The 22,616-nt window shown below is 53.3% G+C and overlaps 2 protein-coding genes across 13 annotated transcripts; both read right to left on the bottom strand.

Moving 5' to 3' along the window:
* Nucleotides 1-1,183: 1,183 nt before the first annotated feature.
* Nucleotides 1,184-16,518, bottom strand: STK40 (serine/threonine kinase 40). 12 transcript variants are annotated; one of them, XM_087970429.1, is made up of 12 exons: nucleotides 16,173-16,263; nucleotides 14,780-15,137; nucleotides 11,942-12,055; nucleotides 11,321-11,406; nucleotides 10,164-10,307; nucleotides 9,430-9,657; nucleotides 9,107-9,159; nucleotides 5,865-5,980; nucleotides 5,411-5,555; nucleotides 5,202-5,342; nucleotides 4,487-4,571; nucleotides 1,184-3,722 (listed from the first exon to the last, which is right to left on the bottom strand). In XM_087970429.1, exons 3-12 carry the CDS (start codon nucleotides 12,045-12,047, stop codon nucleotides 3,504-3,506), a joined length of 1,323 nt encoding a protein of 440 aa, XP_087826555.1. In that variant the 5' UTR covers nucleotides 12,048-12,055; nucleotides 14,780-15,137; nucleotides 16,173-16,263; the 3' UTR covers nucleotides 1,184-3,503. The 12 variants fall into 12 exon arrangements, with proteins under 12 accessions (XP_087826555.1, XP_087826557.1, XP_087826559.1 ...); XM_087970431.1 differs by having other exon boundaries at nucleotides 5,202-5,324; XM_087970433.1 differs by having other exon boundaries at nucleotides 5,202-5,321.
* Nucleotides 16,519-18,477: 1,959 nt separating this feature from the next.
* Nucleotides 18,478-21,533, bottom strand: LSM10 (LSM10, U7 small nuclear RNA associated). The gene is made up of 2 exons (XM_087970453.1): nucleotides 18,910-21,533; nucleotides 18,478-18,813 (listed from the first exon to the last, which is right to left on the bottom strand). The coding sequence occupies exon 1, from the start codon at nucleotides 20,391-20,393 to the stop codon at nucleotides 20,016-20,018; it is 378 nt and encodes a 125-aa protein (XP_087826579.1). The 5' UTR covers nucleotides 20,394-21,533; the 3' UTR covers nucleotides 18,478-18,813; nucleotides 18,910-20,015.
* Nucleotides 21,534-22,616: the final 1,083 nt, after the last annotated feature.

Genomic DNA, 22,616 nt, shown 5'->3' with positions numbered 1-22,616 from the left:
CCCCACTGCCTCCCTGTGAACACTCTCCTTCCTCTCTATCCTGGTTAGTTTTATTTTAATTGAAATTTAAATTCATGACCCATGTTTATTGTTTCAATGTTTTATAGTGCATTTTAATTGGATGGAAGCCACAGAGATGGCGAGATAGTTGGCATGCAAGCTTTAAAAAAACTGAAACTATTAAAAGGCATACACTTTAAAAACAAAAAACTGGCACTGTTAAGCTTCCAACATGCAGCCACCTCATTGTCTCGGCACTTGGGAGAAATGCTAGATCTTGAGTGCTTTTAGGAGAGTTAAGCGGTTGAGGCCTGCCCAACTGCAGAGGGAAGAGTGATCCATGGAGCAATTGCACCTGGAAAGAACCTACAAGCCAGTGCAGCTCGTGTAATGGGTGTTGCATGGGCAAACCTAGGGGCACTAATTACTGTGCACATCACTTTATTTTGGACCAGCAGCAACTTCTGGGTGGTCTTCAAGGGGGCCCAGTAAATGGCCAAGTGACCAAGGCATGAGTGACCAGGAGCAACTGGTGCAGGAAAGGGCATAATTGGTGCACCAGACAAATCTGTGCAAAGCTCCCCCCACCCTCACGGTTGCCACCTGCCTCCTTGAGCACAAGCTGTGGGGACCACTAAATCGTTCACTAATTCAATCTGGGGGAGAACCACCCCCTCCAGAGTTAAAGGTAATGATCTGGTCCAGGGAGCCTCCCCCCACCCCCCAAAGCATCTCTGTTTGCCAAGGTTCCTCCTGTGCAGCTTCCAGGCACTTGGCCAGCATTGGCACAGTAACCACTGTCTGGCTAGGGGTGGAGATATATCACTGGGTATCATCAACCTGCTGATGGTCCTACAACGGTGAAGCATAGCGAGGTCCTTTAATGAGAATCTCTCTGCCATTCAACACTGATCTTCATAATTGGAGCACATTTCTATGCCCAGATATTCCAGAATGATTTGCTTGCATTTAGGTCAAGGCGTTGGTGCTGCCTCCCCCCAATAGCTGTTGAGATAGGAGGTGTGGCCACCTGCACCTCCCCAGAGATACAGGCCAGGAAAAGCTATGGAAAGAGACGAGTGAAAAGCTCTTATGAAAGAACTTAAGAGTTTTCCATATTGCATCCTGGAAGGCGAGTGGTGGGGGAACCATTGGGAATAATAATAACCAGACTTCTAAGTGCTCGAATTCTACCTTATGAAATTTTATTGCTGGCATGCTGGATTAGGTGGGTGTAATACAAAAATAGGTCTCTATACAAATGTTCTTCACAAGTTTTTTACAATAGGAATTTTGTCTGTGGTGTCTCACCCAATATGACATCTCCCCAAGCCAACCCAGCAGCTCACAACATCCCTTTTCCAGGCCTCACCCCACCCAGGGTCCTTTTCCATCTCTTTCCAGCCAGCTTTTTATTGCAACAGATGGTGGAACACCCAAATCAATGGAGTATTGCTATTTTTGTCAAGGATGGGAGAAGGACCAGATCATTCAGACGTATTATTAACTATCTTGGGGAATGGTGAAAAAATCAAAGGTGGGAAGAGGGCAGAGCTATGAACTTGCATTCCAAGGATTTGGGAGGCGACTCCCTTGGCACAGCCTCCCGCCGCTCTCCTGGGAAGACCCCCCATCACCCCTTCTGGAGGGCAGGAAGCTGCTCCACCTTCCCCCGGCAACTTCTGCTTCCAACGTTCCTACGGGGTGGAACTTAAAGCAGACTGCGCTGCAGGTGAGGCCTCCAAGGGCTCCGTCCTAAGTGCACGTCCCCACAGGACTACATAGGCCTCCCACATCTATATCAGAAGCGCCTCTCTCACACTTGAGAATCATGTTCAGGACTCCTGGGCAGCAGGACTCACCAGGAGAAAGGAAGGCTGTGGAAAAACAGCTCAAAGGCCAAGTGCCCAACAAAGGCTGCCGCTGCTCTGGCCTCTGCTGCCATCCCTGGGCAAGGCTGCTGGGGAAGGACCCTGCTCGATGGCCCGGAGAGAGAAGGGGGGGTGGGGGGGGGCCACCTAGCAGGCTCCTAGGCCGGTTTCCAGAGACTGACCATGGTAGCTGCACTCGTGTCCTGTGCAGCAGTTCCAAATGACAAGCTAAGCTTCCTCTGGATTCCCCCAGAGTTCCAGACCTTTTTGGAACTGTGTTTTTTCCTCGGGGGCAACAGAATCAGAAATCTGCTTGTCCTGCTTCAATCATGCCAACACGCTCACCTGTGGGAAATTGCTTTCTACTGCTCCCAAAGGGTTTCTTTGCTCCCCCCACCCCTCCCCCATCGGACGGGGGCTTGCTCCAGGCTACCAGCCTCCAGGTCTTCCAAAGGGCAGCACAACATTGGAGAGCCAACATTGCTGGGAAATGAACTGATGATGGAGGAGAAAAGGTAACGGGAGACCCTGCAACAGAATCATCTCCACAGGATGCTGTGCAGGACTTATCTGGCAAGAAAGGCATCCAGTCCAACCCCCCCCGCTCCCCCCCCCAGTGGCTCAGGCATCACACAGCCTGATCCTAGCCTGGAGCAATGGGCAACCCCTCTCCCCAACCTCTGCCTACAGGCAAGTGCTGTGGCCAGAGACAAGGATGGGAGCATGCCAAGAGCGCAGGTGGGGGCAGGGAACTGAAGTGAGGTCTGTAGTGGGGGGATGGGGGAGGAGTAGGAGGAAGAAGGGACAACTCCCCCATTTCACATTATCACAAATTTATCCCTTCAAACATGCCTCCATGCTTAATGGGGCAAGAGATAAAAACAGAATTAATGCAACATTACTGCACTTTTCAAAAGCTACCATTAAAAAAAACCAAAACAGAACACCCAGGAGATCCAAAATAATTAGGTGGATCGGAGACTTTGGTCTCCAGAAAAGCTACATTTTAAACAGCTCTGGGCTGAAACTTCCACTGGCTGGAACCTGCAAGCAAAATTTCCCCGTTCAACAAGCTCAGAGTAAAGATGAGACGTTTTGCAAGGCTGTAATCACACTGGCGTCCCAAAATTAATGCTTGCACAAATTAATTCAACCTGGGGCTTAAGCTGAAAGCAGAACCCAGGGCATCGGACAGAAATGGGCTTAAGAAAGAGTTCCCCTCTGGAAACCCTGGGCAAAGGACAATGGGGGGAGGGGACGATGAAGCTTATTCAAACCGTAGGGAGGGAAATGCAGCCCACCTGCTTTCCAGAGTTTGTGTGAGGAACGGAGCCTGCCGGGACCACCTTTGCCAAACCGCTCCACATTCCAGTCCAGAGAACAGTGTGGGGAGAAGAGGCAGAGAGGTAGATTGCAGAGTCCCACTTTGTAAAAGCAGGCTACGGCCCACGATGGGGGTTCAGGTCCTGGTCCCAGCCAGGTGTCTTCCACGCATCCTCTTGGGGCTGCCCCGGCAAGCAAGGCCCCTCAGCACACAGGGAAGACTGCTACATCGCTTGGCACCCAGGCCCGGCCCCGACTCTTGTGCCAGGCTGGGCGGGTGGAGCGCGACTCCTGCCTCCCCCGTGGGAGCTACTTCCGAAGGTAGCGCTGTGCGAGGACGGCGGCGTCCAGGGCGCTCATGGGCTGGGCATCGTGGCCAAGGCGCCTCACGGGAGGGACGCTGCCAAACTGCCGCTTTTGCAGGAAGGTCTTTGCCTCGTGGAGCGTGTTCTTCTCCTCTGCCAGCAGCAGCTGCTGCCTCATGTAGTTCTCAAACTCGTACTGGGAACACTCCTCGGCCACCTTTGCCTGCAGGGAGGACAAAGCCAATGGGGCCTTTTGCCCCCAGGAGACAAACGCCGTGGGCCTCTGCTGCCTCCTGGGCCCCCAGAGCCCCAGCCTCCGCAAGCAGCAGGGCGGGCAGTCCGACAGGTAGCCTTCAGCAGGCGCCTGCTGGGTCTCTCTGCACCTGCATGCCCCAGGTGCTTCCACGCCCCAGATACCCTGGCGGCAGCAGGGGCCAGTTTGCATTGACTGCGTGCCAGAGAAACAGAGGGAGGAGCCCACGAGGGGAGCTGGGCCAGCAACACAGGCAGTTCCCAACTTACAACCACAATGGAGCCCAAAACATAATATCGTTGTGTGAAAAAACTTGCTAAGTGAACTTGTCCTATTTTACGACTTTTCTTGCCACGTTTGTTAAGCAAATTACTGCAGTTGTTAAGTTAGTAACATGGCAGTTAATGGATCTGGGTTCTCCATTGGCTTTGCCTGCTAGAAGGTTGCAAAACGACTCCGGAACACTGCAGCCATCACAAGCACCTGAATGTCACAGTCACGTGACCGCCACGGTCACATGTGTGAAACTTCAAATGGTCCTTAAATGAGGAGGTTGTGAGGAGGAGGTTGTAAGTTGAGGGCCACCTGTAGATACAGGCCTTCGTCCCTCTCCTGGCAGGCAGAGGCCCCGAGGAAGGCCTGGGACCAGCAACGGTGCCTGGGCTGAGGCTCCCTCTGAGGGCCTCCACGGAGGAGGCCTCTCCAGGCTGAGGGGGGGGAGGGGCAGACCTTACCTCGTGCGCCTGCTCTGGGCTGGCCACCTGGTCGTCGACGTCAGGCACCACCTGCAAGGGCCCCCTGAGGGAGGACAGGGACTGCCTGCGGGGACAAAGGCTTGCTGGTCAGCAGGGCAAAGGCTCCTGCGAGGGGAGGCAGCGGCCACTGGACTCCCAGGGGTGGCCCAGCCCAGGCAGGGGGCCGCTTGGCCAGGCCAGGGGGTGTCACGGCGCACTGCAGAGCGCAGGTCCTGGTCCCAGGTGCTTCTCCCTCGGGGTAGAGAGGAGGGAGGACAGGGGCAGCGCCTGGGACGATGCCCTCACCAGAGCAAGCCAAAGACGGGCAAAAAAGAGCCCAGAGCTGGCCAGCTTGGCACCGTGACTCCAACCGCTGCCTCTCTCCTCTCTGCTCCCCAACAACCCATGCGCCTAGAACCGAATCTCCTCCGGCTCCCTGGTTGGAGAGCCCGAGTGGAGACCCCCTGGCTCCCCTGTCTAGCCTAGGCAGAGGCAGCGGCTCAAGCGAGGGGGCCGCAAAAGGCAAAACCAAGGTGCTACCAACGTGGCCTGTCGAACACGGAGAGCCCGGAAGCTGCTCCCTTTCAAACGGTCCCCTTTGGACGGGCGGAGAAGGGCAGCCCAGCCCAACCCCCCTCCGTCCGGCAGAGCCGCCCCAAGAGACCTCCTCTCCCCAGCGGCCCCTCCCTCCCTCACACCCCCCCTCCCCCCTCACCAGGAGGCGATGATGGAGCTGAGGGATTCAAGTACTTCCGAGGCCGCCAGGCGCTGCTGGGGATCCAGGACCAGCAGCTTCCGGATCAAGCAGACGGTGTTCTCGGACACCCGCCCGTCCCTGCTGGAGAACAGGGGAGAGCTAGAGGAATGGCCAGGAAGCAGGGCGGCTCAGGGCGGGCGGGAAGGCCGAGGGCCACTTTCACTCACTCTGGGATGGCGTACTCGGCAGCCTTGATCTTGCGGAAGAGCTCCTGAGGGATGCTGTCGTAGAAGGGGAACTGCCCGTAGAGCATGGTGAAGAGGACCACTCCCAGCGCCCACATGTCGCTGGGCTTCCCGCGGTAGGGCCGACCTGCAGGGCAGAGGAGGCACCCGCAGGCTAGCATGGCCCACCGAGGAGCAGGACCCTGCCGGCTGAGCTCACGGCCTTTCTGCCCGGGGAGAGAAAAGGTGGCCAGCTCCCCCTCAACCAGCAGAGTCTCTTCTGCATCCGCCAGCCAGCCAGCCAAGGCAAAGAGGTCTCAGAACCATGGGGGCTCCGCCTGGAGCAAGCTGGAAATAGGTCTGAAAGTCCCTCCACTGCTGCGCTGGGCAGGGGAAGAGCCTCTGGGCTCAGGAAAGGGGGAAGAGGGGAGCCCTCGGGGGAAGGGAGGCTACTTACCGCTAAGGACGTCGGGACTAATGTAGGCAGGGCTGCCCCGTTGGTCCTTCAGCAGGTCATCCTCACTCACCAAGTGCTTCCCAAGACAGAAGTTGGTGATGGTGATTCGGTGGGTCCTGAAGTAAAGACAGCATTAGAAGGGAAGCAGAGAGGATCCAGGGGCTGCAACGGAGGCGATGTGAGATCCCAAAATGTGCTGCCCCACAAGGACGAGCGGAAGGAATGTGGGGTGGTCACCCAGGGAAGACGTGGTAGCTACGTTCAGCTGTGCGTGTGCGTGTGCCACAGAGAGGATAGTTATCAAGGGTTTTCCATGACCACCAAAACGAAGTCAAAAGCTGCTGCTATAAGCTGCAGTTACCTAGATTTCATTGAAATATATGTTAACACACGGACAACAACGGAACAATCAACTGAGGCAGGTTATGGGTTTTGAGTCTCTGGAGTCTTTTAAGAGGTTGGATAGCCAACTCCGACAGTTGGCGTCACTGATCTCTTTGTACACTGCAGAGGGTTGGAGCAGGTGATCCTTGTGGTCCCTTCCAACTCTACAATTCTATGATTTTACGATATGGAAGCAGAGTCCCAAGAGAAGAGCCCCCAGTCAGCTCTCACGACAGATGATCCTGACTGGCTCACTGATTAGATCCAAATTTAAACAGCCTCCAGGGCTATGCATTGTGACCACAAATGGACTTGTAAGGCTCTGGAGAACCAGGACTGCCCAAAAGCTCTGTGTGTCTCTTTTGGGTTTGATCCAGTCCTTCAGCCTCAGGGCTCCTCCCTGGAGCTGTCAAGAGCCTGTAGGGGAACAGGGGGGCAGAAGAGAATCCAGGGTGCTGAAAAAAGAGGGTGGGCTAACATCGCCCCAGAATCCCCACTGCCATCAGCCCTCATGCCTGCGGTAACAAGCAGTGCGGGCCTACACTTGCTTCTATTTCACACCGCTGGGTAAAAATTGCCAGAATCCTCAGAACCTTCGAAAAGGAATAGGAATAGAAAAGGAATTGCTGTCATAGAAATGCAGCACCTTTTAAAAAGGATTCTTCCAGAGAAAGACCATCAATTTAATTCCTGAATTAAAAGCAGAATTAAATTGGAAGACTTCATAGAAGAACAGATATTTTGGTGTTTTATCTCAATTAACATTTGCTTAAAAAGGAAAGAAACTTCCAGCTCAGACAAGTACAGAATTAAGATGGATCTCCTATAAAGCAGAACAAGGGAAATTTGCCAAGCAATAGTTAAGTTGTTATTTTATATTCCCTTCTATTTACCCCAGGAGGGGTTTCGCAGCTATAGGATTATAAAGCCAAGAAAAAAAGCATAATTACTGCAGAGAAAAGAGGAGAGAGAAGGCAGCCAAACAATCAAATGCACCAAACCAAACTTCTGCCATTCAAGACTATTTATGAATTCAGCCACAAAGAGATTCCAAATTTCATGGGCTGCCTTTCCATGGAATCATAGAGTTGGAAGAGATTGCAGAGGCCGGCCCAATCCTGTGCTCAGTGCAGGATCCACTGCAGATCGCTGCCCAGACTGACCGAAGACCTCCAGGGAAGGCCAACGGAGAGCTCTTTGCCCCTGAAGTCCAAGCTCCACTTCCTTTCCTGCAGGCTCAACCTGTTGGCGCTGGCCTTGCTCCCACAGCAACAGAAGAAGGGCCTTCTTCGTGGTGGCTCCCTCCCTCTGGAACATCATCCCCACAGAGATTAGACTGGACCCCACGCCGACTCTCTTCCCGAAGACCTGGTTCTGCCAGCAGGCCTGGGGAACCCAGCGCGGGATGGAGCCCACCAAATGGCTTGGGTGATCTGCTCTCAACTGGGGGTGATTTTACTATATCAATTTATTTGATTTTATGGCGAACAGGCAGCAATACAAATCTAATAAAATAAAATAAAAAAATAACAACAACAGAGGTCTACCTCCTGCTCCTTCTCCTGCATGCGTTCAGTAGCAGGCTTCCCCTCATCCTTTCCCCCTGCAAGCTAAACATGGCCAGTTGCTTCCATCCTTCCTTAGAGGACTTGGTTTCCATTCCCTCCTTCATTTTGGTCCCCATTCTCTGAACATGCTGAACTTTGTCCATGTGGTTTTAGACTGAGGTGCCCAGAAGCAGACATGAGGTCCAGTTTTCTCAGGATCCATCCCTTATCCGGGTAAGTGCATGGAATAAACCACAACCCAGCTCACAGGGAAGGAGCAGCCCTTCAGGCTCCCTGACCTCAAACTACCTGACAGCTCTAGAAGCCATCAACTGCTCGGTATGGTCAAATCGAGGAGTCCTGGTCAAAAACTCAGCAGCTACCTGTTCCAAACAGCTTTCTCACAGAACACACTGCAGCAAGTTGATCCGAACATGGCCAAAATATGGGTCCGAAAAGTGAGGTTAGAAAATGCCGTAGGTGGCAGAAGCCAAAGTAAGTTTGCCTGAAGTAAGTAAGTTTCTCTTTCTGAGGCTGAAACAAGGAGCCTCCCCGGAACTGAGAGCTTCTGGGCTCTGCTTCCTCACACGTGGTGAATCCCAACCTCTAAGAAAGAGCTTCTAACTTCCCAACAGCCTCTTGGAAGCCTAAACTGAGCCCACTCAGCCTCCTTTCCAGGGCCAGAGAGCTGCACGCATTCACGAATGTTCACACTCTGGCTGGAGGCTGGACCAGTTCTTTCCACCCACAGTCTTGAAAGAACTTTGGGGTGCTTTCCCCATGTGGGAATGAGAAGAGGCCAGGGGGGGGCTGCTGCAGAACCCTTAAAACGCTGCTTTTAGGAGGATGCACAAAAGCTGCTGCCCAGGGACACCCCTCGATCTGTCTGGGCATAATGAAGACCAGCTAGACTGGTCTCCCTGGTGACTGGCAGAGTAGCCACACCAAGGGCCATCGCCCTCAAATGGTTGCTAATATCTCTTGTCGTTAAGGGCTAGTTTTGTGCCGTTGGCTTTACTTTTATTGGCCAATGACTGGAAAAACCTTTCTGTCTACCTGCATCAAGGACAAGCTGCAAAGTCACTCAGAGCAATGGCAGGGCCAACCTCCCAATTCCTGACTGGGGAGCTGACTGACTCTTCCGGTACTTCCAGCTGCACCCGATGGAAGCGTCACCCATTCTTGGACCTTTGCCCACCAGAGAACAAGAGGGGTGTACAGGAGAGATGCCACCTGCCCTGCTACCCACTTGCCCAGCTGTGTCCAAAGGACAAGCATCCCATGGTCGAGCAATTTGCAGAAGGAACACACCTTTTGTTTAGCACCATGTTCCCCAGTTTCAAGTCTCTGTGCACAATGTTCTCCTGAAAAAATAAAACAATCCTGCAATTAGAGCAGCGGAGGCGACCCTGCCCAAGGCAGAAGAGCCAAGCGAAGCGTGTGACGGAATCCCCCAAGAGAAGCGTCCGGCTCAGCTCCAGCTTCCGTCCTTTTGCTCCTGCCAAGGCAGGTCAGAAACGACGCTCAGTAACATTGAGGGTTGCTGTCCCGACCGCAACCTTCTTCCAGCCGTGCCAGATTCTGGGGCCAGTGTGCAGCTACCACACTGCGGAATAAGCGCAGAAACAGGGTACCTTGTGCAAGGCTTCCACCACCCGCACAACGTCGTAGAAGATGACAACCGTCTCCCGTTCACTAAGCCGCTTCTCTTTGATGACGTAGTGCTGGAGGTTGATGAGCTCAGCGGTCTTGTCACTGAAGTCGTGGGCGCAGAGGCAGTCCAGCACCAAGCAGATGCGTTTCTTCATTTTCCGGACCATCCGGCTGGACTCCAGATCTTCCACCAGCTCGCAGGTTCGGTCCTGCAATGTCCCAAGTCACAGGGACCAGAGTTAATTGAGCAGGGAGACCCCCGCCCCACCCACTGATTAAAGACAAGCCCATTCTGTGCTGCAGTGCGGGCTTTGCACCCGTGCAAAATGACGGCTCTTCACAGCCATGAAGGAAATCCTGAGAGATTTCAGAAAGGCGTGGGTGGGTGCAGAGATATTTTGTCTTACCAGAAGTGCACAATTCTTCCCAGCAAGCCGTAGCCTTGCCAAAGGGGGACAGCCCTTCACCTTGCTTAGGCAATTGTGATTAAAGTGGCACAGAGGGGCATTTGATGGGCAGAGCCTAACAGACTCAGGCAGAGGAGCTGGACTGGGACTGTGGCCGCCCCTGCAAGCACCACACGACATCAACACCACAGCGTCCCCAAAACCAATGAACTTGGGTTGCGCCATTTGAAGGATTAAGAAAACAGGCCTCTTGAGGCTGCACCAGATCAGTGCTGGGAGGCCAGGAAGCCGTGCGCTCCAGCTCCTACCTGGAAAAGGCCGTGATGATGCACCACCCCATCCTGATTGTGCAGGAGAGAGAGGAGGGAGAACTCTGTATGCAGCAGCATTTTGCCCTGGCGTTCCTCTTGGGTTTCTGTGCCATGGTCCCTCTTGTCCTCCAAGGTGAGGATCTTTGTGAATAAGACAAAGGAAGAGCAGCTCAAGACAGTACCTTTTTTGCAGAAAAGCCAGAAAGTGCCAATCTCAAGTGCAATGCACACAAAATCACAGCAGGGCACAGAGGACCTTGGCGCGCCAAGTTGACATCATAAATAAAAGAGGCTCTAACAAAGAGGGCACACCTTTCCCCAGCACTCCTCCTGTGCCCCAGTTGCTGTGCCCGGAGCACCGATTTGGGGGTTAATGGTTCTAGGGCAGGTAACAGTTTTCACATCTTAACCTCTTATATCATTACCACTCCCAGCCTCGGCAGCAGCAAGCAACTCAGTGAAGGTGTCAGAAAGGCCTCTCTCTACCTGAGCCCTCTGGGAAAGCATCCCCACCTAAAAGGGGCTGCTGTGGCTTTGGGGACTGGACAGCTGAAGAAGGCATCCCTCCTATCACTTGAGGGGAACCACCAAAGTTTTGGTTGTGGTGCCACCACTGCAACTAAATTTCCATCGAAGATTGACTAGGCCATGCCTATCCCACTCCATTCTTCTAAAATAGCATTTGGAGGACCCAGATTGTTGGGGCAATACACTGACTCTGCAAATCCCCCCGAGATGGCTGTAAAGCCCTATAAAGCAGTATATAAGGCTAAGTGCTATTGTTATTTAGCAGTAGCACTTAGGTTTATATACCACCCCATAGCACTTGACAGCATTCTCTGGGAGGTTTACAGTGTTGAAGCATTACTTGCATATTCCCCCCAACAATTTGGTCTTCGTTTTACAGACTTCAGAAGGTTGGAAGGCTGAGTCAACCTGGAGCGCTGTTAGGTTCTAACTCCTGGCTGTGGGCAGAATTTGTCTGCAATACTGCATTCTAACCACTGCCCCACCAGAGGTCCTGTTTCACATGCGCTGCATTCGATCCCACTTTTAAAGGTTCTGCAGTTCAGCAGATCTTTAGGGCTTAAACACTGTGTCTCTCTTTCGTGTCAGTTATTTTGGGGGACCTGCTTTTGTAAGTTGCTTCTTACCTTCAGCTGATAGAAGTCGTCTGTCCCATCTTTTCTTGCCAAGCACTGAACAATGCTAGGCACTGGGGAGTTTCCCAAACGTGGGCCTGGGAACATAAAAACAGAACGTCTAGAAGCCCCCCCTGTGCCCAACCAATAGGACGGCCCATAGGAAGCCGAAAGGGAGGTGGCCCTCGCGCGTCCTCCCCAGCTCAGCGCAAGAGCAGGAGAATGCGGTGGCCACCGGCCCTGGAGCTGAAGCCAGAAGGGCCACACACAAACCAGAGGCACTGGAGGCATTGCCCTCTTTTCTGGGGAAGGGCAACTCAAGGTGAAGGGACAACTAGGCCACCCAGCAGTGACCACAGCAGACAGGGATTCAACACCTCCATTTGCAAATGCTGAGACAGGATTGTGTCTCGGCTCCGATCCTCCTACCATCTGGGCTACCTTTGAGGAGTCCTGCAGGGTTGCAGCCTGGCTGAATATATGGTCTCTCGGGGGCCAGGAATGTCCTCCTGCCTTATGGCAGAGCTCATCAGGCAAAGGAAACCGATCTGCATGCCTGATGATCTGACAGCACTGAATATGGGGTGGGGGGGGGGGCAGCATCCCTTGGGGGCAACAATCACTTTGACTCACCAAGAATGAAAGGCCCGGCTCTTTTGGTGTTGCTGCTGGAAATCCCTGGGCAGAGGACCTTGGCTGATGTTTCCCCACCACCTCTCTCGGAGGTTCGTCGCTTCATTCTGAGTTCTGCAAAAGAAAGGCAGACGCTGCTTTAAGCCCAATTCACTTTCTCAAAGGAGCCTTCCTATCAGTTGCCTTTTTGTACCACACAGAAACAGCTCATAGATTTCTTGCTTGTGGATGACCTTGGGGGAAGAGCTGCTGCAAGCAACCAGAGAGCCCCCCGAGAGAGAAACCTAGGAAGGACCCGCTGCAGGAGGAGCCCCTCCCCTCAATGGGCTCCAAGGATGTTAGCAAAGTGGCTGTGAACTGATCCAAGTGCTGCCCACCCACTGCAGAAGCACCAAGAGCAGCAGGGGAAATAAAAGAGGTTTTCACACTACTAAAGCCATTCGATGTGTGGAGCTGGTGAACTCCTCCTGCTTTGGAGATTTCAGCTGGTCTCCACTGATCGGCAGGTTTGAAACACCAGCTGCCACTGATGCTGCTACAGCCAACAGAAGCTGGGGGGAGCCACCCTAATGGCAAAAGGGGCTGAAGGGATCTCCTAAAGGGTGCGATACTGCAACAAAGAGGGCAATGAGCTCACGGAAGACCCTGCCGGTCTCCCTACCAAAGACTCCCGGGGAGAAAGTCAAGGAATGCTTTGGCGTTGAGGGAACACAGGGCAGCCTGAGAGGCTCATTTGCCAGCCTACGATCACTGGTGCACAAAAAGAATGGGGTCCACATGTCCACACATTTGCCTGTGTGTCTCTTCTAAGGACAAAAAAAATGTGTCAGGCAGAGCACAAGAGCCTCACCTGCAGACAAGCGATAGACAGGCACACACATGCACAATGAACCCTAAAGCACAAAGATCACCATCCTAAGGATACTCAATTGAATACAGTCCCGTTTTTGAGGCCTAGCGAAACACAAGAACTCACAGGAAGGAGCATATCTGATCACTAAAGTCACCAAGGGCAGCGGAGCAAGGGTACCCAAGGCAGGAGTTCAGGTTGTGGTGCTTTGGATAGCTTCTTCTCAAGTCTCATGTGGTGCACCACCACCACCACAATGAGGCACAAGACTGTAACTGTCTTAGCTGTTCTAATCTCTGAATGTAATTCTTTGCATACAGAAAACACCCAGCCGAGTTATAGACAAATGCCTGCACAAGACAGCAATGAATCCAATGTTTGCCAGATATTCTCCAAGTTCTGATCTTTGCTCTGGGTCTGGCTGTGCCTAATATATAAATTCAAACATTTTCTTTGTTGCACTTCATATGGCCCACAGACAAGATGCAAAGCTGATTTTGCTACTGATCTGGAACTCACACTTGTCTTGTTTCTTCTTAGCTTTCACCTGATTGGAAAAAACAGCCCACACCTTGTTTACTTCTGACCTGGCTTGATCATGATTGCAGGAAACAGTTAGTGCTGGAGGACTCTGGGTGGGGGCAGACTGGCTAAGGGTACCTTTCTTTTGCTGCCACTTTTGACTTGGCTCTGTACAGGAAGCTTCCCTGCAAAGGTCTCCTGCCAGAGCAAGGTTCCTGACTGAGCCAAGGGCTTTCGTCAAATCCAGTACAGAGTCCGGCCCAAACGCATCTGTCAGCAATGCAATGCAAACCATGGCTGGACCGTAAAGACAAAGACTTCTTCAAGTCATGCTGGACTCTTGGGGTCTGCCTTCATACAGTTTCGTCACCGTCTACTTCCCTGGTTGCCAATGGCCCTGGAGTTCCCACCTGGTCCCTCACAAGGACTAACCAGACCGGATTCAGTTTGCTTTTGGAATCAACCGAGATTCACTAAGTTCCGACACTGGCAAAAGCAGGTGTTGTGTACTGAATAAGTTTCCTTGCTCAACTGAGATTAAGCCCTACGGATTGTGAAGCACTTAGGGGGGATGCCCTAAAGGATCCTTTCCCTCAATTTAATTCTGACTTCACAAACAAAACGTTTTTAAACTTTACTGTTGGAGTTTCCTAGTAATCACCAACCTTGCTAAATTTCTGAGCCCTAATTAGGTTAGCCTGAACTAGAGCAAAATTACTTTTTCTACTTTTAATTGGCCAGAAAAGCAGTACAGGTTGGGGCAGCCTCATCTTGTTAGATTTTAGCTTCAGTTTTTTGTCATGCTAACAGCCATGTTCCCAAGGACAAAAGAAAAACAGCCATATTTCATCAGGAAGTAAAACTCTGAATACACAATTATTACAATGTGCTGCCTTCCCGATGACAGAATGCCACCTAGAGCCACACTGCTGACTAGCCAAGCCAACCTGCACTTTGATCAAGTTTCACTCACAGTTGGTGAAAATTCTGGATGGCCTTGGGATTAAAATATTCATCAGAAAGAAAAGCAGAACTGTGCTGTTCTCAAGAACTTTCCCCATATTCTTAATAAAAGTCCTTCTTAAACTAACACTGACATCATTTTACATTATGTAGAAGGTGCACTTCTATTTGTATTTTGCCATGAATCTATACTGGTTTGCTAGTATACTGGCAGGATGAGCAAATAGTTCAGCTCAAGAAGAAATAAAGGAATACATTTATCAAGGAATAAATCCTCATTAATTCAATGGGACAGTTCTGACAAATATACAAAAGTGCATGCTAGGATGGCAAGGCAAAAAGTCCTGCTGAGCTATCAAATCCTTGAACAACAGACATAACATTGATTCCTATTTAACCACCTTGACACAATATGTTAAAATCTTCATGGGACGGTAGAAAAGTTGCTACTGTTCATCTTAATATTGAACAAGATGCAAAAGATCAGTTTTCTAAGTATGCACCTCATTTACCAGGCCATTTCCAGGCAATCTTGTTTTACAGCTGCATGTGAACACACAGTTGGCAAACTAAACTCAAAGTTGCAAGATCAAATCTTGGTTGGCCACTGGGACCAGAGATGGACTCTTCTGCCCAGCATGAGTCTGAAGCTTGGAAGAGTAAATCTTGGTCCAGTAGTAAGTGACCGAGATTCAATCTTGCGACATTATTCAGGGACTTCAGGGACTGTATATTTGCCTTCATCACAAGGGTTCTCTTCCAATCCACGGTGGGCAGGGAGGCCAGGTGAGCAGAAGAAAGCTAGGCAACCTCAGAAAAGCAGCAGCCGATCTGAAAGCCTGAAGCCCTCAAAAGCCAGAACTCAGGAGAAGGAGAAGCAGGTGGGCTAAGCTGCCTCTGGGAGCTGTGGACGCCCCATCACGGGAGGCCTCGAAGGAGACACTGGGCTGCCAGGGGCCGGGCTGGAAGGCCCCCCAGGAGAGACAAGCAGGAAGAGGGGCGGCTTTGGCCTGGCCACCCCTCAGCCCGAAGGACACCGGGGCCTCCCCATCCACGGGGTGTGTCACCCCCGAGGCCGCTGGGGAACAGAGGCCACAGCCGGGTGAATAGCCACGTCTGGACTCCACCGGTCTCGGGTTTTGGAACCGCCGCTTCGCTCTCCCGCCTGCAACCGCCACGGCCTCCGCCAACTGCCTCCCCCGCTTCCGCCGCCCCCAAAGGCAGCGCCGCCGCCTCCTGCGCCCCTCGGCCTCTCCGTCTCCCGGCGGAGCCTCCGCTCAGCGCCTGGGAGGCTCCCCAACACCCCCGGCGCCTCTTGTGGGAAGGCCGGGGGCGCCCGCACTCGGAGCCCGCCCCCCCGCTCAGCCGGGCCCGGTTTCCGCTGGCCTTAGAAGCCGACCCTCCCACGGAGCCTCGGCCCCGGAGGGCTTCCGGCTCCCCCCGCCCCCAAAGGCCGGCGGCTGCAGCGGAGCCTCCGCTTTTACCGTCAGCGGCCAGCCAGGCCCCGGGCCGACGGGGCTCGCCCTCCCTCGGCGAGGCGCCAGGCCCCCTCCCGCCGCAGGGGCGCCGCTCTCCCGGCTGAAGGGCTGCCGCCCGGGGGCCTCGCTTGGGGAAAGGCCGCCCGGGGCCCGGAGGGTCGCGTCCTCCTGCAGGCGGGCCTGGCCAGGAGAGGGGCCGCCCCTGCCGCAAGGCCCGCGGGGGAGAGGAGGCGGGCCGGGTCTCGGGGCTTCTCCGCCGCTGCCTCCCGCGGGCTTCGGCTTCGGTTCCGGGCCAGCGCCGAACGCCTCCGACCCAGGGAGGCGCCCGACGCCACGGAAGCCGGCCGCCCCGCTCGGGCCTCCGCGGGGAGGAACCGCCGCCGAACCCCCTGCCCCGCCGGCCCCCGCGCCCTCTCACCCATCGCCGCTGCCTCCGGCCCTGGCCCCGCCGGCCCCACTCGCCAGGCCGCCTCCCGCTCGGGCGCCCGCCTCGGCCCCTCACGGCGGACGTGACGCAGGGGACGTCGCTACGCCGGCCCCGCCTCCGGGGTTGGCCGGGCGAGCGAGCACGTGCCCCCCCGCCTCCTTCGTCCGGGGACTTCCGGTGCTGCCGGGGGGAGGCTCTCTGGGAGGAAGGCGAGCCCGCGGGGGGGGGCGGCCCAGGCGAAGGAGTCCTGTCACGAGGCCCGCCGGGGAAAGCGGGGAGGAGCCGCCGCCTGCAGGCCCCGAGGCTGGGACTGGCTCGCAGCGCTTCCTCTGGCGCCTGCCGGCGGGGCCGGACCCGTCACTTGCCCCATGTCCTCCCGGTTGTGTGGCTGGGCGGGAGGAAGAACGGAAGGCCGGGGAGGCTCTTTAGGGAGCGGGGGCAACCAGCCGGGCGTTTGGGGCAGGGGGCCGTAGACAAGGCAAAGGCCGACGGTCGGTGCAAGAATGGGCCGCGGTTCGGCTCCAGGGCGGCGCTCCCCAAGGTTACGCCAGCTGTCCGCGCTCTGAGAGCCGGTGCGGAAGGCGCCGTCCTTGCCCTGGATCGGCTGCTTTCCCTGCCTCCTGACGGGCACCTCCTGGGGGAGCGGGGGGAGCCCTTAACGCCTGCGCGGCCTCCATTCTATGGGAGGGCAGATTTCCCTGGAAGGAGGGCCGCGTTCAGAGACCCGCCGGCAGCAGAAGAGCCGAGAAACGCAGCCGTTGGGAAGCGACAGGCCGCGAGAGGAGAGCTCCCTTCGGCTCCCAGGGCGCAGCAGGCGGTTGGCTGTCCGCCTCTCCCCGCTTCTTCCACCCTGGTCAAATAGTGTCACTTCTCCCCCGCCCCCCCTTTGCACCCCTGGCTCCTTTCCTCTCTCGGGAGGGATCCTCTCCTGAGGTTCAGGGCACCCGGGCTCTCCTGCTCCCCTGTCCCAGCCCTCCCCCACTTCCCTCGCCCACTTCAACACGTTCCTTCTTCCGGGCAGGTTTTTGTGTGTGATTGATCTTCGTTCATCAGCTATTTGCTCTTGGCTATCTCTCCCTCTCATTTGACCAGCTGCCCTCCTTAGGGCTTCATTCCCACTAGTTCCTTTCTCTCCTGACATACACACGGCATTCCTCTCTCATTTCCATTTAACAAAATGGATAGATTTTTAGATCTTAGGACCATTGTCATTTTCTTTCAGACTATGACCTTTAGCAATTATTCTACAAAGATATTCAGACGATTTTTTTTAAAATTCAAGTGTTTCCTATTTACCTATAATTCACAAAAATATGTCCATTTTTCCTGCCATCACATTCTGTAAGGAGGCAGTCCACACCCAAAGAGCTATGGCTTCTGTGCAAACAATGACAATCAGGGAACATTTCGGGATTGGTTTGGTGGCTTCCTGGGGACCTTTGCTTGGCATGGCAGTAGGTCACAAGGTGGAGGACAGGTGCCCTTTGATAAGGGAGGCAGGTCATGTCCCTGGGAATTCTGATGGCTTTATGACTTCATCCCTGCAGGCTAAAGGGCCAGTTACTGACAGCTATCAGTCATCAGAGGGAAGATGCCTTCCTAGAGGGCAGTTGCTCTTCAGTGGGGCTCCTGCACTCTGGGGAAGCTGCCCTCTTTTGGTACCAACTCTTAGAGGGTGAAGCGAGGGGAAGAGATGGGGTTAGGGTGGAAAAGTACTTTGTTCTGCTATCCAACTTTTTAATCAGTAACTTAAGGCACTTAGCAAACTATAAATAGGATGGTATTTCTAAAAATCTATCTGCATCAGGGTAGGAAAAATGTTGGCCTGGTATAAACAAGGGAGACTATGGCTTGACCGTAGAACATGTGAAATGGAATCTGGATCCACACCTCTCAGTGAAATAACTTCATTCAGTCAATTACTCTTTTGAGTCATATTAATAAGAAGAGAAAGTCTAGAGCATAGCAAATGTGAGTGTCTAAAGTAGGATTAGTGGAATCTGCACTAAGGTGGGATGTGTGTGGAGGAAATGCATTCACAAGTTTCCTCCAACTTGATGGTTTCTGGCATGAAAAGCAACTAAAACTTCAGCTATTCTCCATTTACTGAAAAGATCTATAAGGCTCAGGTTCCAAAGCAAATTATTGTGGTAAGACTCTCCCTTGCCTTCACCCCTCTTTTCTAGCTCTAGAAATACCCTGAAGTTTATGAAAGGAATTCAGCAATAAATGGGAGAATGATCTCAGATTCTGCCTCCAGAAACAGCCTCAAGTAAGCAACATGAATGAAACTAAGTTTCATTTTTAGAAACAAAGTTTTATTCATTTATAAAACCAGAACTCCCCCATTTCATTCTGAAAGGGAGGCAGCAGCAATAGGCAATGCAGTAGAAGCAAGCCTCAACTTGTTAAATCAAACTGATAGGATTAGACCAAGGAAAGGAACATTTAAGATTAGCATTACCCCGCACCTTGGGGACCACTCACAACCTCAAGTAGGCAACAACTTCCCAAACCGTTCAGCTGTCCCAGAACCGATAGCTGAAGTAGCTTTTGTCTTTGCCAATAAAGGAAACCTTTTCAAGCAGCTGGCTTTCATTCCGGAGCAATCTCGTTTTTCTGGGGTAGAATTCTTCCTAGACTGTGTGGTGGCACAGTGGTTAGAATGCAGTATTGCAGGCTAACTCACTGCTCACTCCAGTTCGAGACTGAATGTATGTCAGGGAACACATATACCTGTCATTTGGGGACAGCTGCATAGATGTTCCATTTATATTTCTGCAAATGTAATGTTCTGGCTAGGGGCTGCTCAAATAGCAAAGAACAGGAAGTTGGATCATCCAATCAGCACTCAGGGTGTGCACTTCTACACAATGTGCAGCTGGGACTTGGGAGCAGTGCACAATGCAGCCATCTGCAACCTATGTTATCCATCAGCCCTTTTGCAGTGTGTGTATGCAGGGACACCTAGACAAAGTTGCAGGCAGTTCTAAAGCAAGCAAGATTCAATGAGACTGTTTGCAAGCAAAATTCCACCCATATTTACTCCAGCAATCTACTACCAATCTACTATCTGCTGTGGTTGAGTTGGCCCAATGCAACAAAGCCTAACTCAGGTTAACAAAATGTAACAGTCCTAAAAACTCAAATTATGGCCTAATAGAATGGTATTGCTATATCATACTGAATTACGGGCACCCACTACCATCTGTTTTTGCTAGGACTAGTGTGTTGTATGAGCCCAGCCTTCAAATATGCAAAAACGGCATGGTTTTGAACCTCATTCTTTTTAGGCAGTTTTTTTTTTACAGGCCAGGGACCATAAAGAAGTAATGTGAAGAACCAGCCCTGGAATTCTGGACTGTTTCATTTTTGTGTGTCTGGGTTTTCCCCAGATAAAAGAGGGACATTTTGCTCACCATCCTTTACTTAACAAATTAATACAAAAAGCTCCAGAAAATCCAACCCATTAGGTGCAAAATCAGTTTTCGTTTCTGACTACAGATTACTGTAATCCAAAAGCATCGGCATACAGAGCTCCAACAGGCAGTCTGGATTTCTTTCAGCAGGCTGAATTTTAAAGCTTGTAAGTTTATTCTTGAGCGGGAAAAGCAGCTCAGGGGGGAAAGAATGTAAACAGAAAAGCCTCCGAAAACCTCCTTCTTATTGGCAGGCGGAGGTTTATATTCTGGCAAAGGAAAGTCACCATCCGATTCCCCTTTGAACCGGAGCGGGGGAAGCCGCCACGGCTTTCCCAAGCAAGCGACGGGTCTCCGGGAGCAAGCAGGTTTCCAGCGCCGGCTGCCCCGTGGCTCCGACTGCCCGCCGGGCCGCTCACTTGCCCGCTGGCTTTGCCCGAAGGAACTCGGTCCTGCCCTTGCCTCGGCCGCCGAAGGTGCGCACGCGGTGGATGAGCTGCAGCTGCTGCTCGATCGTGGCCCGGATGTCCACCTCGTCCGGGATGTGGACGTAGCGGACGTTCCTGCCGGTGATGAAGAGCTCCTGCAGGCGGCAAGCGCGGCCGCGGCGGTCGGTGAAGGTGGCCTCGCCCAGGCGGACGTTCATGAAGGCGTCCACGTTGACGATGCGGCCCACGGCCACGCTCTCGTCGCGCAGCTCCACGGTGGTGATGCGGCTGTGCAGGCCCTGCAGGAGCAGCACCAGGCTGTTCTCCGCGATGGTGCGCTCCCTCACCGAGTGGCTGATCTCCATGGCGGCCCGGAGCGCGGCTCAGCCGGAAGGCCGCGGGGCCCGCATTCCGGCCCCGCTTTCTAGCACTCCCTCTTGCGAACGGCCGCGCCTCCCTGCCCCGCTCGCCTCGGAAGGAAGGGCCGGCCGACCCCGGCCGGCTTCAAAAGAGCCGGACGAGGCCCAGCCTCCAAAGCCGCGATGTCATTGGCCGGTCAGAGTTCTTCCACTCGCGTTGGAGCGCTGCCATTGGCCCCGCTGCGTGAAGGAGGCAGGAATTGCTGGACCGGATGTTGGACCCCGGAAGAGGAGCTCCCTCCCCCTTCATCCCGCCGATGGCGCGTCTCGGCCTACGGCGGCCGCGATGGTCCGCGCGGTGCCTGCGATTTTGCGACAGGATGGGGCTGTCCGGCGACGGAGCCCAACGGGAGGGGGGAGGAGGGGGCGCCTGGTCAGTGATTTCTGAAGTGGGTCCATATCCCGCCAAAGGCAGCTAGGGGGGGGAGGAAGGGGAGGTTTTCCCAGCGGGGGGTGGAGAACCAAACTCCTGCACGGCCTTCCCCAGCCTTTCCTGGTTGGCGGCGCTGGTGGTGGGGGAATGGTTTTGTGCGCGGGGCACCCACCGCCCACGCGGCCCGGTTCCGAATGGGCTGGGATCGCGGGGGGGTCCCGTCCTAGTGGACAGCCGCTTAATTGCGAGCCAGCAGTGGCTGCCGGAAAGGCCAGCACAGGCCTGGGTTGCACCGACCGAAGGGGAGCTTCAAGACCACGAGAGATGTTAGGTCAGGGACTCCTCGACTTGTGACCACAAGCGAGCCCAAAATTTCTGTTGCTAAGCGAGATGTTTGTTAAGTGAATTTCGCCCCATTTTGCCATCTTTCTTGCCACCATTTTAACAATGAATAGTGAATAGTTGCAGTTAAAACAGTAACGGGGCTGTTAGGTGAATCTGCTTCCCCCATTGACTTTGTCAGGTCACAAAAGGTGATCACGTGGTCCCAGGACACAGCGACCGTCATAAGTACAAGTCAGTTGCCAAGCATCTGAATCTCGATAACATGATCACGGAGACGCTGCAATGGTCATAAGTGTGAAAAACGTACGTTAATTTTTTCAGTGCTGTTGTAACTTTTGAGTAGTCATTAAACAAATTATTGTAAGTTGAGGACTACCTGACCTGCTGCTTTATACTGCACTGGTAAGGTCACACTTGAAGTACTGCATTCAGTTTTGGTCACAATGCTGGGGCCCTAGAAACTGCAGAGAAGAGCAACAGAGATGGTTAGGGGCCTGGAGGCTAAACCGTAAGGCTGACGGACTGTGGGAACTAGGTAGGTCAAACAAAAGGGACGTGATGGCAGCCCTGCGGTGCTTGAGAAGCAGCAGACTGCCGGACTTGCCATCCTGCGCTTCAACCTTGCTTTGCTAGATGCCAGCCTGCCATAAACTGAGCAGGGAGGGGGGCAGACAGACGGACAAGGAGCTGCTGGAGAGAAGGAAACAGAAGCCACTCATTGTGCCTTCTCCAGGCATTAGCTAATTGTCCCAAGGCCAGGCGCCTGGGAATCATGGAACGTGACGGTTCACCATCTAACTCCTGCTCCTGTTGCTGGGACCATTACCAAAACAACTTATTCAAAGGTCCCAAAGGTGCTTTTTTCAAGAGACAACTGGATTTTCTTGTTTTTCTTTGAAGCGAAACATCTTCAAAGAAAAACAAGAAAATCCAGTTGCCTCTTGAAAAAAAGCTTCTTTGGGACAACCTGGAGGACTGAGAATCTCCATAGAAATGTATTCAAATATGACTGGATAATGGGGAGATAACAGAGGAGAGGAACAGAAAAGGGAAAGTTAACTGGGGAACCTTTGGGCAGAAACTTTCAGATCTGACTTTGCTGTACTGTAACCACTTGGCTTTTAGTAAAAGTATACCTTTCACACAAATGGAGTTGAGGGTCTCTTTCCCAAGGACCCAAATTGGGGCAGGTGTGACACTGTCACGGAGAAAAGGGGAGGTCACCTATTCTCTAAAACAGTGATTCCCAACCTTTTTTACGCCGCGGCCCGGTATCCCCAACCTTTTTTTATGGCGCGCCGGTACCGGCATTAGCTGGGCGCCGCCATCTTTTTGATGAAAAAGTGCTTCCGGTGAGCTTTCTACCCGGAAAAGCTCACCGCGAAGCACTTTTTTTGATCAAAAGATGCTCGGAGCTTTCGGAAAAGCTCACCGGCCTTTCATCAAAAAAT

The sequence above is a fragment of the Notechis scutatus genome, chromosome 8 (assembly GCF_049901735.1).
Source record: "Notechis scutatus isolate UNSWTSFEM ecotype Mainland chromosome 8, rNotScu1.2, whole genome shotgun sequence".
Lineage (NCBI taxonomy): Eukaryota > Metazoa > Chordata > Lepidosauria > Squamata > Elapidae > Notechis > Notechis scutatus.
This window is presented reverse-complemented; position numbering and strand designations above follow the sequence as displayed.